General features: G+C 41.7%; 1 protein-coding gene across 2 annotated transcripts; it reads left to right on the top strand.

Annotated features, from left to right (window-relative positions):
- Positions 1-164: 164 nt before the first annotated feature.
- LOC133545523 (deoxycytidine kinase 2-like) lies at positions 165-11,887 on the top strand. Of its 2 annotated transcripts, XR_009804865.1 has the most exons (9): positions 165-461; positions 2,991-3,109; positions 3,197-3,280; positions 3,348-3,457; positions 4,587-4,734; positions 4,806-4,921; positions 11,095-11,146; positions 11,407-11,506; positions 11,585-11,887. XR_009804865.1 is itself a non-coding variant. In XM_061891170.1 (8 exons), exons 1-8 carry the CDS (start codon positions 371-373, stop codon positions 11,609-11,611), a joined length of 795 nt encoding a protein of 264 aa, XP_061747154.1. In that variant the 5' UTR covers positions 167-370; the 3' UTR covers positions 11,612-11,887. The 2 variants fall into 2 exon arrangements, 1 of the variants encoding a protein (XP_061747154.1); XM_061891170.1 differs by lacking the exon at positions 11,095-11,146 and having other exon boundaries at positions 167-461.
- The last annotated feature ends 2,039 nt before the right edge of the window (positions 11,888-13,926 follow it).

Genomic DNA, 13,926 nt, shown 5'->3' with positions numbered 1-13,926 from the left:
TGCGTGTATACAATTTAGGATTAATTTACAGAAGTTTGAAAGTAAAAGTTGTACGTGCACCCTTATTTCGTTTTTAATAATTAGTATTGTTATATATTAAAATATATCAACGCTAAAAAAAAGCGGTGTGGTATAGATGTCTTCATACCGCTAGGTAGTTGCATCCATTTGAAGCGGAAACACATCACCAAGTTTGCGCGCGCAGGTTTTAAAGGTTGAAGGACATTCTCCTGCTGTCCGGGTTTCAAACAAAAGTGGAGAAAGAAGAAAGACGTGAATAAACACAAGTGGAAGAAGAAGAAAAATATAAGTGTCGTCGAGCTAAAGTGTCAGAAGAAAGAAGGGAACAAACAAGACAAGTTTTGTCAATATGGCGACTCCTCCAAAGCTCGCCCGCGCTTTTTCCACTGGACCAAACTTTTCCCGCCGTCACAAAAAGATTTCAATCGAAGGAAATATCGGTGAGTTCAACTTTTATATTTTTTAATGAACGCCGAAAAGTTCAACCATAGAACTTCCATTTAGGTCAGGGGTCACCAACGTGGTGCCCGTAAGGACCAGATGAGTCGCCCGCTGGCCTGTTCTAAAAATAGCTCAAATAGCAGCACTTACCAGTGAGCTGCCTCTATTTTTTTACATTGTATTTATTTACTAGCAAGCTGGTCTCGCTTTGCTCGACATTTTTAATTCTAAGAGAGACAAAACTCAAATAGAAATTGAAAATCCAAGAAAATAATTTTAAGACTTGGTCATCACTTGTTTAAATAAATTCATTTATTTTTTTTACTTTGCTTCTTATAACTTTCATAAAGACAATTTTAGAGAAGAAATAAAACCTTATAAATGATTTTAGGGTTTTTAAACGCATATACCTTTTTACCTTTTAAATTCCTTCCTCTTCTTTCCTGACAATTTAAATCAATGTTCAAGTAAATTTATTTTTTATTGTAAAGAATAATGAATACATTTTAATTTAATTCTTCATTTTAGCTTCTGTTTTTTCAACGAAAATTATCCGTGAAATATTTTTTCAAACATGATTAAAATTCAAAATCTAGAAAATCTTTAGAATCAAATTTAAATTTTATTTCAAAGTATTTTGAATTTCTTTAAAAATTTTTGTTCTGGGAAATCTTGAAGAAATAATTATTTGTCTTTGTTAGAAATATAGCTTGATCCAATTTGTTATATATTCTAACAAAATGCAGACTGAATTTTACCCTATTTAAAACATGTCATCAAAATTCTAAAATTAATCTTAATCAGCAAAAATTACTAATGATGTTCCATAAATTCTTTTATTAATTTTTTCAAAAAGATTCAAATTAGCTAGTTTTTCCCTTTATTTTTTTTCGGTTGAATTTTGAATTTTAAAGAGTCGAAAATGAAGATAAACTATGTTCCAAAATTTAATTTATTTTTTTCCTGTTTTCTCCTCTTTTAAACCACTCAATTAAGTGTTTTTTCATCATTTATTTTCTACAAAAAACCTTCCGTAAAAGGAAAAAAAATGTACGACGGAATGACAGACAGAAATACCCATTTTTATTTAATAAAGGTAAATTGAGCAAATTGACTATTTCTGGCAATTTATTTAAGTGTGTATCAAACTGGTAGCCCTTCGCATTAATCAGTACCCAAGAAGTAGCTCTTGGTTTCAGAAAGGTTGGTGACCCCTGATCTAGGTATCCTTTTGCATAACACGATTATAACCCGAATGCAGCTGAGAGACGGACAAATGGTAGAAAAATGGATGAATACTACTAAGTCGTCAAACAAAAAAGTCCTATGTAGGACAATTGTCGACTTTTTGTGGAATATACATAATATAAATATGTATGGTAATTAATATACACTATATTGCCAAAAGTATTTGGCCACCCAACCAAATGACCAGAATCAGGTGTCCTAATCACTTGGCCTTCGCCACAGGTGATTAAAATCAAGCACTTAGGCATGTAGACTGTTTCTACAAACATTGGGGAAAGAATGGGCCGCTCTGAGTGATTTCCAGCGTGGTACCGTCATAGGATGCCACCTGTGCAACAAGTCCAGTCGTGAAATTTCCTCGCTCCTAAATATTCCAAAGTCATCTGTCGGCTTTATGATAAGAAAATGGAAAAGTTTGGGAACAACAGCAACTCAGCCACCAATTGTTAGGCCACGTAAACTGACAGAAAGGGGTCAGCGGATGCTGAAGCGCAACAGTCAGTTGCTACAGAGCTCCAAACTTCATGTGACCTTCCAATTACACCACGTACAGTACGCAGGGAGCTTCATGGAATGGGTTTCCATGGCCGAGCAGCTGCATCTAAGCCATACATCACCGAGTACAATGCAAAGCCTCGGATGCGATGGTGACTGTTTCTACAAACATTTGTGAAAGAATGGGCCACCCTCAGGAGTTCAGTGATTTCCAGCGTGGAACTGTCACAGGATGCCACCTTCCTAGTCACTTCCGTTGTGTCCTTGAACAAGACACTTCACCCTTGCTCCTGATGGGTCCTGGTTAGCGCCTTGCATGGCAGCTCCCGCCGTCAGTGTGTGAATGTGGAAATAGTGTTAGAGCGCTTTGAGTTTCTTAAAAAGGTAAAAAACGCTATACAAGTACAACCTATTTACCATTTACCTGTGCAACAAATCCAGTCGTGAAATTTCCTCTCTCCTAAATATTCCAAAGTCAAATGTCAGCTTTACTATAAGAAAATGGAAGAGTTTGGGAACAAGAAATATTCCCGACTTTAAACACTAATTTAAAAGAATTTGCCTGCATGTCCAGTGGAGAACTTTTTTTTTCTCATTGAAAACCAAAATATATTTTTTAAGAACCAAAAATGATTTAGTGCCCAGACATGGGAACGAGATGAAACGGAAAACCGGTTCACCTTACGGCCTAATTGTGTATCGTTGTGAATAGTTGTCACGTTGTGGCTTGTTGCGGTGTTCTTTGAGTTGTTATGTTCTGAATCGTTGTCATGTTGTGACCCCAGCGGCCGGGAAGTCCACCTTTGTGCGAGTTCTCCAAAGGGCGTCATCAGACTGGGAGGTCATACCTGAACCCATCGGCAAGTGGTGCAATGTCCACAATGACAGCGGGGACGTTTACCAGGTGAGCGGACATGTCCTTCCAAAAAATAAACGTAATTGACAGACAGCTGTCCTTTGAAAATGAATGACAAACTGCTTACCCAATCAGGAGCTGAGTTCCTCCCAGAAGAGCGGAGGAAATCTGCTACACATGCTCTACGACAAACCCAGCCGTTGGTCCTACACCTTCCAGGTACATCTCTTGACCCAGTGTGAGCAAGGCCACAGAAGCTAATTGTCTGTGTGGGTGTGGGTGTCAGAGTTACGCATGTCTCAGCAGAGTTCGCGCCCAGCTTAAGTCGCCATCAGTCAAACTTCAGCAGGCGGAAAACCCAATTCAGTTCTTCGAGCGTTCCGTCTACTCGGACAGGTAAGCGAACCTTAAAAGGCCTACTGAAATGAGATTTTCTTATTTAAACGGGGATAGCAGGTCCATTCTGTGTGTCATACTTGATCATTTCGCGATATTGCCATATTTTTGCTGAAAGGATTTAGTAGAGAACATCCACGATAAAGTTCGCAACTTTTGGTCGCTAATAATAAAGCCTTGCCTGTCCCGGAAGTAGCAGACGATGTGCGCGTGACGTCACGGGTTGTAGGGCTTCTCACAACCTCACATTGTTTATAATCATAGCCTCCAGCATAAAAAGCTATTCGGACAGAGAAAGCGACACATTCCCCATAAATTTGAGCAAGGATGAAAGATTTGTGGATGAGGAAAGTTAGAGTGAAGCATTTAAAAAAAAAAAAAAAAAGCGACGGCAATGGGAGCGATTCAGATGTTATTAGACACATTTACCGGGATAATTCTGGAAAATTCCTTATCTGCTTATTGTGTTAATGGTGTTTTAGTGAGATTATAAAGTCATACCTGAAAGTCGGAGGGCTGCGGTGAACACCAGTCCCTCTGAGAGGAGCCAAGTTGACAGCTGCTGCAGGAGGACGCTAACTCCACTCAAGTCTCCGGTAAGAGCCGACTTAATATCACAATTTTCTCATCCAAAAACCTGCTGGTTGACGTAGAGAAACATGTTCGCTTGACCGCTCTGTGTTAAAGCTTCACAACAAACATAGAAACACCGGCTGTGTTTGTTTTGCTAACCGCAGCTGCAATCGACCGCTTTCCACCAACAGCATTCTTCTTTGACGTCTCCATTATTAATTGAACAAATTGCCAAATATTCAGCAACACAGATGTCCAGAATACTGTGTAATTATGCCATGAAAAGAGACAACTTTTAGTCGTGAGTGGTGCTGGGCTGAAGTGTCCGCCCCAACCAATAACGTCACAAGCACGCGTCATCATTCCGTGACGTTTTCAACAGGATACCTCGCGGGAAATTTAAAATTGCAATTTAGTAAACTAAAGCGGCCGTATTGGCATGTGTTGCAATGTTAATATTTCATCATTGATATATAAACTATCAGACTGCGTGGTGGGTAGTAGCTGGTTTCAGTAGGTCTTTAAGGGACTTTTCACTTTGCTTGTGTGGGTTCAGGTACGTGTTTGCGTCCAACCTGTATGAGTCTGGCAACATAAGCGAGACGGAGTGGAGCGTCTACCAGGACTGGCACGGATGGTTGCTCGGTAGCTTTGAGGAGGACATCGCTCTCGACGCCATCATTTACCTGAGAGCCGACCCACAGGTAAAGGCCTCGCCGCACACATTCGTCACACGTCAACGTGAGCGTCACCTGACCTGTTGTTGGCGTCTCAGTGCTGCATGCAGCGTCTGATCCACCGCGGTCGAGAAGAAGAGAGCGACATTCCTCTGGAGTATTTGGAACAACTTCACCTGAAACATGAAGATTGGCTCGTCCACAGGAAGCTCAGGTTGGGACGCGCACACCTTTTGTTAAAACTAGGGCTGCACCATTAATCGAAATCAAGCTTTTAATCACCCTATTTTCCAGACCATAGGGCGCACCGGATTATAAGGCGCACTGCCAATATATGGTCTATTTTCAATCTTTTTCCACATATAAGGCGCGCTGTATTATAGGGCGCATTAAAGGAGTCATATTATTATGATTTTTTTCTACATTGAAAACCCTTCCTTGTGGTCTTCATAACATGTAATGGTGGTTCTTTGGTCAAAATGTTGCATACCGTATTTTTTCGGACTATAAGTCACAGTTTTTTTCATAGTTTGGCCGGGGGTGCCACATATACTCCGGAGCGACTCGTGTGAAATTATTAACACATTACCGTAAAATATCAAATCAATCAATCGATCAATGTTTACTTATATAGCCCTAAATCACTAGTGTCTCAAAGGGCTGCACAAACCACTACGACATCCTCGGTAGGCCCACATAAGGGCAAGGAAAACTCACACCCAGTGGGACATCGGTGACAATAATGACCCAGTGGGACGTCGGTGACAATGATGACTATGAGAACCTTGGAGAGGACTAAAGCAATGGATGTCGAGCGGGTCTAACATGATACTGTGAAAGTTAAATCCATAGTGGATCCAACACAGCAGCGAGAGTCCAGTCCAAAGCGGATCCAACACAGCAGCGAGAGTCCCGTTCACAGCGGAGCTAGCAGGAAACCATCCCAAGCGGAGGCGGATCGGCAGCGCAGGGATGTCCCCAAGCCGATACACAGGCAAGCGGTCCATCCTGGGTCCCGACTCTGGACAGCCAGTACGTCATCCATGGCCATCGGATCGGACCGGACCCCCTCCACAAGGGAGAGTGGGACATAGGAGAAAAAGAAAAGAAACGGCAGATCAACTGGTCTAAAAAGGGAGTCTATTTAAAGGCTAGAGTATACAAATGAGTTTTAAGGTGAGACTCAAATGCTTCTACTGATAATAATGATATTATTTACAGCATTCGCGGAAGAGACGAAGAAAATGTTAGCCATCGTCACATACACGTCAACCAATCGGAATTCGGCGGGTGAGGGCCATGGCAGAAGTGCATTGTGGGTCATGGAATGCTAACTGCTATATGCTGCTGCTGTAGCTATTAAAATGGATCATTTCATCGTTGGCGGTAACTTATAAAAACTGAGAAGAGCTGAACAAAAATGGCACCGAAAAGGAAATCATGTACTGCAGATGACAAGCTGGACGTAGTACTCATTTGTATACTCTAGCCTTTAAATAGACTCCCTTTTTAGACCAGTTGATCTGCCGTTTCTTTTCTTTTTCTCCTATGTCCCACTCTCCCTTGTGGAGGGGGTCCGGTCCGATCCGATGGCCATGGATGACGTACTGGCTGTCCAGAGTCGGGACCCAGGATGGACCGCTTGCCTGTGTATCGGCTTGGGGACATCCCTGCGCTGCCGATCCGCCTCCGCTTGGGATGGTTTCCTGCTAGCTCCGTTGGGGCGGTATAGCTCAGTTGGTAGAGTGGCCGTGCCAGCAACTTGAGGGTTGCAGGTTCGATTCCCGCTTCCGCCATCCTAGTCACTGCCGTTGTGTCCTTGGGCAAGACACTTTACCCACCTGCTCCCAGTGCCACCCACACTGGTTTAAATGTAACTTAGATATTGGGTTTCACTATGTAAAGCGCTTTGAGTCACTAGAGAAAAGCGCTATATAAATAAAATTCACTTAAATATGCGGCAGAAAACGACCAGAGGAAGCGGCGCGTACCTTTTGGAGTTGGGAGAGTTGTTTAGAAGCGACATCGAGGAATAAGATTTCATCGGATTTATCGATAAGGAGTGACAGATTGTTTGGTAAACGCAGGGTTTCCCACATATTCATTTTATTTGTGGCGGACCGCCACGAAAGAATTACGGCCGCCACTAATAGATTTTTCGGCTTTTGACTCGCTCGACCGCTCATAAAAGCAATGGGACTCTGTCTGTGAATGAAAATTGTAGTTACAAGTCCGGTGCAGTAGCCCGCCTTCTTACATACGTCACATACTGTCGCGCGTCTAGCGTCATATGCTCTTGCCGAGAGCTAACGTTAGCTGAGGCAGATCGAGTTGCATTTAGCCGCGTGCATCACACAACAGGCGTTTCTCCTCCTCGTCTCTCATTCTGACAGATACGGAAAACAAGCCCGCCTTCTTACATACGTCACATACTCTCGCAAGTCTAGCGTCATAGCTTTCGCCGAGCAGAGAGGTTGCAGCATGGCTAACATTAGCTGACGCGGGTCCAGCGAGCGGAGCTTGTAACAATACAAGAGAGAGATGGTGCAAAACTTATCACAAATGGAGGAATAGCAATAAAAGCCCAACATAAACAGCAGGGGAACCATCATCTGGCGGTGGTTTGGCTTCAAGTGGGAAGATATTCAGCAGACAACAGCAATATGCTATTCAATGTATGTACTATGATGATTAACCTGTGTGATGACTGTATTATGCTGATAATATATATTTGTACCATGAATTGATTAACGTGAACCCCGACCTAAACAAGTTGAAAAACTTATTCGGGTGTTACCATTTAGTGGTCAATTGTACGGAATATGTACTGTGCAATCTACTAATAAAATTATCAATCAATCAATGCAAAGTATGCAGCAGAAGTGTTACTACAAAAAGGTAGCGACACTATTAATTTGTTCTTTCTTTTAAAAAGTCACCTGCGAGAGAATGAAGTGTATTTAATAAATACAGTTTTGGTAAATTGACTTAGTTGTGATTTCCCTCTCTGCATGAAAGGTTAAAAGTAGCATATATTCATGCAGTATGAAGAAGAATGTTTTAATGTAGACACATAAAATCATCATACTGCTGTGATTATATGCATCAAGTGTTCTTCTTGGTCATCGCTGCCGCCACAAATGGATGCCTGACCGGTGGGAAACACTGTTCTATATGTTATTTGAATGACTCTTACCATAATATGTTGTGTTAACATACCAGGCACCTTTTCAGTTGGTTATTTATGCGTCATACAACGTACACTTATTCAGCCTGTTGTTCACTATTCTTTATTTATTTTAAATTGCCTTTCAAATGTCTATTCTTGGTGTTGGATTTTATCAAATTTCCCCCAAAAATGCGACTTATATTCCAGTGCGACGTATATATATTTTTTTCCTTCTTTATTATGCATTTTCGGCCATTGCGACGTATACTCCGGAGCGATTTATAATCCGAAAAATATGGTGGATTACGTTTTAAAAGATCATCTTCAAGCCGCTTTCTGACATTCTCTTCAGGATGCGACGTTTTGTGGGTGGTTTTATTTAGGTGGCTCACCTTCGGCAGCATCTGCGCCCCGTCATCTTTGTTGTAACAGTGTAGCGTGCAAGGACAGAAGTGGAGATGGCGATAACTGTTTTAATGACATCCAGACTTTACTTAAATCTACAACGGAGCAGCATCTCCTCATCCGGGACTCACTTTTGCAACAACGCCGGAAATGTGTTCCGTTAAAAACCTTTCGACCGGAATCCTCTAATAACAAAACTTCCTTGGGTGAATAATGTAAACTCACTACACCGCTATGTTTTAGCGCTTTCATGGCAAGTTTACTGAGAGATATAAGTAAGAACTTTACATTACTTTATATTAGAAATGGCAATAGTGGAAGATGAATGTCCCATAACAAGAAGACTGAGAAATAGAAGAAGCTTATCAACGACGGGGTCGGCACGGATTACAAAGGCGGACGCGTGCACTTTTTCAGGACTTATGCAAATCCCAAATACAGATCAGCAGGTACCAGAGGGTAAGAAGGTTGCTTTTGCATAATATTTCGAGGCAAAATGCCAGATAATGTCTCACCTTATACACACACACCATAATACTCGTATGTTGAAGCAGTATGATGACTCAATGTCTACATTAAATCATTCTTGTTCATACTGCGTTAATATATGCTCATTTTCAACTTTCATGCAGAGAGGGAAATCACAACCAAGTCAATTGACCAAAACTGTATTTATTTAACAGTTATAAGGCACTGGCACAAACATTCATGTCATTTCCAAACAGAAATTGCAAGATTGTCAGAGACATTTTAAAACAAGTTATGAGTGCACTTTTGTGCGCGATGTCACTAAGATGACATATCAAAACAACACTAAATTAAAGTGCACTTTTTGTACAGAATGCCACTACAATAGTTTAAAATAAAGTGCACAGGATATTTCAATTACTCTCAAATAAAAATGAACTGCATGATAGGAAATCAAACAATGTATGTCCTTCGCTATGTGGTAGGTTCCTGCGGATGTTATCTCCTTCTCTTGTTGACTATTTGTTTCATATGGTGTTGATCTGGAAATGGTTGCCATGGCATGTTGTTGGTGTGGCAACGAACGGAGATGTTGACATGCGGAGTTTCAAGCACTCTTCATTCTCGAGCGGGTGACTTCTCAAATGATGCTACATATTAGCATTGCAGCTACTTTTTGTAGCAACGCTTTTGCCCAACATTTGACAAATTATGGTTGTCTGTTTGACATATTCCCGCTTAAAGCCAAACCAACGCCAAACGATGGACCCTGTGCTGTTTGGAATTCTTCTATCATTTATTACCAGATTTGCACCTTCTTTCTCTCGTATTACCACTCGCACCACAGCTAACGTCACCCATGCCGCTACCACTCTGCTCCGTGAGGGCGTATACATATGTAAGAAGGTGCGCTTGTTTTATGTCTCTGTGAGGAGAGACAAGAAAGAGTGAGAAACGCCCGTGTTGTAATACCCGCAGCTAAAAGTAACTGCGTGAGATGTATACTCCAATATCACGATAGTCATTTTCTATATCGCACAGAGACAAACCCGCAATTTATCGAGTATATCGATATAGCCCCATGCCCTAGTTCTAATTAATTTATTAGTAGCCAGCAAGGGGGTCTATTTTTGATGTAAACAGGTCACAAAAACCGAAGTATTTTACCCGAGGGGGCGTGGCTGCATGATAAAGTTGCCAAATGGGAAATTGCATGCATGTCATTCGGGGTGTAACGGTACACAAAAATTTTGGTTCGGTACGTACCTCGGTTTAGAGGTCACGGTTCAGTTCATTTTCGGTACAGTAAGAAATCCACAAAATATACATTTTTTGGGTTATTTATTTACCAAATTTGTAAACAATGGCTATATCCTTTTAACATTGGGAACACTATAATAATTCTGCCCACATTAATCCACATTAAACTGCCTCAAGTTGTTGCTTCGATTAAATAAAATGACAAAAAATGTTCTTCTATATATAAAAAGTTTAACATTAAACAGTTTCCATTGAAACTGTTTAATGTCAACTCATCATGCTTAATTTATTACAGCATTTTGGAAGCCTGCATTTACTATGTAAATGTTGTATTTTTATCAACATGTGATAGCAGGGACCCTGCTATTCAAAACTAGGCTGCTACATTACGTATGATTCATGTAACTATAGCTGAAAAATACTAGAATTGCAATAGGAGAGACTATTCATCCCTAAACACAATGTAGTTCCATGAAATAACAGACAGGGCTTTGCTGCCCCTAAAACACGCACGCGCACGCACACACACCCACACACACACAGAAAAATTAGCTAATGTTACGCTAAAAGCTAATTAGCCTTCATCACAGGCCTATACTGTGAGCGAGCTGAGCTGCAGTTTAAGTTTCTAGAAGGTCAACGGGCTCATAGTGATGTTTGTAATAGTGGTGACTGGAAAGTGTTTAGTATAATTTGGGTAGAGTCCGCTCCTCCCCTGCTAGACGAATATCTGCTCGACGCTAAAGCATTGACTACATCGTTCTGAAGTCTGAATACGCACTGCTGATTGGCTGTTACATCGCTCTGAATACGCACTGCTGATTGGCTTTGTATGTAACCAATCAGATGGTTGTGTGGGCGGGACAATGAGGCAGAGACAGAGGCAGAAAGCAGAGCAGCTTGTGAAGACTTCTGCTTCCGAACTTGTTCGGTACGCCCGCGTGCTGAACCGAAACGGTTCGATATAAATACACGTACCGTTACACCCCTACATGTCATATAATTTTACATTATTTTCAATGATAATAATGTTTGTAAATGATCTCTAAAAAAAAACAACTAAAATGATGTGGTATAATACACAGGACAAAAAGGACAGCCAAAAGTGGTTGGTGAATGAGAAGAATAAATCTGAAGGTAAAATATAGTGTAGAAATTTTGGGGCTTGCCTGCCTATAGAAATGGTTCTCTTTTTTTACGTAACTTTTCACGAATGTGAGCACATATGCGTGAAGAATATATTGACACTTTAAAAGTAACATGTCTTCTTTCACACCTTATTTTCACATTTATTATGTAGAAGATACAAAATTCACAAATCAAATCGCAATTTTGCAATTAGGTTTTTCTCTCAAAATGGTACAGCATGAATGATTAATACGATGGCTTCTTTGCAGACTGGACTTTGATTACCTGAATCATGTTCCTGTCCTCGTTTTGGACGTCAACGACAACTTCAAGAACGATGGCATCAAACAGGAAGCGATCGTGGACAAGGTGACTTTTTTTTTTCCTCTTTTGCTTTGGGACATTTCCTTCTTCCTGCTTGTCTCATTGTGGTTTTGGGTCTGGCAGGTCAAAGAGTTCCTCTCCACGTTGTAGGAGACACTTTCACTGTGGACTATATCAATCTTTGCGCTCTTCTTGCGTGTCTTGTCCCACGCCGACACTCAGGATGCAATACAGAAAAGAGACACATTCATTGGATATATGTCCTGCTCGTCATGAGGACTTCTGAGCGTTACTTCTGCACCTGACCATCCACAAAACTCACCTTGGATTCTTTATATGAGTTTTAAATCTGTCAGACACCGACTGGAGTCTTTGAGATCTTGTTTTTATTTAAAATTAAAGCTTGTCATGGTAGCTAGCAATCATTATTGAATTGAACATGTGTAGTCAATGTTCAACCTCGAAACATGCCGCTGGCTGATCAACACGGTCAAACACTAATCAGTCAACTATGTGCACCTGCCAAAGAAAACATTTCCAAAGTTCTCCAAGCAAAATGAGAACCGGTTTCTTCAGCTGCTGACCTTTTGACGCCGACACAAAGGACCGCATGGAGGCGAGTCACGGACGTGAGGCTTTTGTGACTCGCCGGGACTCCCTCGGTCTGTCCGCTGACTTTGTTGCTTCAGGAATTCCGAGGCGGCAGGTGGCCAGGAAAAGACAGCAAAGTCACGAGTCGGCAGAGGCCACAAGCGTCCAAACACAATCGACTTGTTTCACGTGAGAATCACACTTTTAGTAGTTTAACACTTGCGTCTTTTAAACCGATCGGGACGAACAGACCCAACAAAGGGACCAAGAGAGTCAACTCAGTCCTAGGCTGCCCACTAACTCTCAGCCAAAGTCCAGTACGCACGGATTAGTGAGAGTCTGTCCAGGCAGACCGAAGTGTCCCATAAATACTCATTCAGCTCCGTGAAGCTCATCCTTCCTCGGTCTCTCCACGCGGACTCTGGTGTGGCAGAGAGCCAGCAGCTAGTTTGTCGAATAAAGGTTTTACATCAGGATATTTAGCTCATATTGTTTTTGAGGCCACATTTCCAGAAAGTTAAATAAGAATTGCACTTTTGGAATTTTGCCTCTCGTTCAAAATCATCATGAAAGACATGGCAACGGATGTATTTATTTTATGCAATTCAACTCGTAAATAGGGCTTCACGGTGGAAGAGGGGTTAGTGCGTCTGCCTCACAATACGAAGGTCCTGCAGTCCTGGGTTCAAATCCAGGCTCGGAATCTTTCTGTGTGGATTTTGCATGTTCTCCCCGTGAATGCGTGGGTTCCCTCCGGGTACTCTGGCTTCTTCCCACTTCCAAAGACATGCACCTGGGGATAGGTTGATTGGCAACACTAAAATTGGCCCTAGTGTGTGAGTGTTGTCCGTCTATCTGTGTTGGCCCTGCGATGAGGTGGCGACTTGTCCAGGGTGTACCCCGCCTTCCGCCCGATTGCAGCTGAGATAGGCGCCAGCGCCCCCCGCGATCCCGAACGGGAATAAGCGGCAGAAAATGGATGGATGGATGGAACTCGTAAATAAAAGTCAGCTTACAGCGGTGATAATGGGAGGTCCTCTCTTCTGCCCATAAAAACCAATAAAAAACATCCATAACTTAAAGTACCAACGATTGTCACACACTTTGTACTCTGCATTCGACCCATCTCCTTGATTCCCCCCCCCCCCCTGGGAGGTGAGGGGAGCAGTGGGCAGCAGCGGTGCTGCGCCCGGGAATCATTTTTGGTGATTTAACCCCCAATTCCAACCTTTGATGCGGGGAGGTAATGGGTCCCATTTTTATAGTCTTTGGTATGACTCGGCCGGGGTTTGAACTCAAGACCTACCGATTTCAGGCCGGACACTCTAACCGCTAGGCCAGGGGTCGGGAACCTTTTTGGCCGAGAGAGCCATACAAGCCAAATATTTTAAAAAGTATTTCCATGAGAGCCATATAATATTTTATTCAAGAGTGAATACAACTAAATCCGTGCATTTTTAAGTAAGACCAACATTTTTTGTGTATAATAAGTATCTTATTCTTTTTAATAACATTGTTATTCTGAAGCTAACCAACAATAAATAAAATACTTCTTTCCATTAATGCGACTTCTTGAACAGGTGTGGTAGAAACCGGATGGATGGATTAAAATGCATGAGAATGTTTTATATTTTGAACGTTATTTTTGACACTGTGATTACCAGCGGAATTATCCATTACTTACCATGTTAATCAATGTCAACTAAGATTTATCTGAGAGCCAGGTGCAGTCATCAAAAGAGACACATCTGGCTCTAGAGCCATAGGTTCCCTACCCCTGCGCTATGCCAACAATATTCCATTTATATTTTCTGACTTGAATATTAACCAAGTATTAGTGACTTTGTTATTATAAGCGCTAACGCAGACAAACT

The sequence above is a fragment of the Nerophis ophidion genome, linkage group LG28 (genome assembly GCF_033978795.1).
Source record: "Nerophis ophidion isolate RoL-2023_Sa linkage group LG28, RoL_Noph_v1.0, whole genome shotgun sequence".
Taxonomy (NCBI): domain Eukaryota; kingdom Metazoa; phylum Chordata; class Actinopteri; order Syngnathiformes; family Syngnathidae; genus Nerophis; species Nerophis ophidion.
Note: the sequence above shows the minus strand (reverse complement) of the source record. Positions and strands in the feature narration are given on the sequence as shown.

Bases quoted from the DNA above. Each gene is read 5' to 3' on its own strand.
- LOC133545523 (XM_061891170.1), top strand. From the start codon at position 371: ATGGCGACTCCTCCAAAGCTCGCCCGCGCTTTTTCCACTGGACCAAAC. The intron at 4,922-11,406 runs GTTGGGACGCGC...GCTTCTTTGCAG, and splicing joins CTCGTCCACAGGAAGCTCAG to ACTGGACTTTGATTACCTGA. The intron at 11,507-11,584 runs GTGACTTTTTTT...TGGGTCTGGCAG, and splicing joins AGGAAGCGATCGTGGACAAG to GTCAAAGAGTTCCTCTCCAC.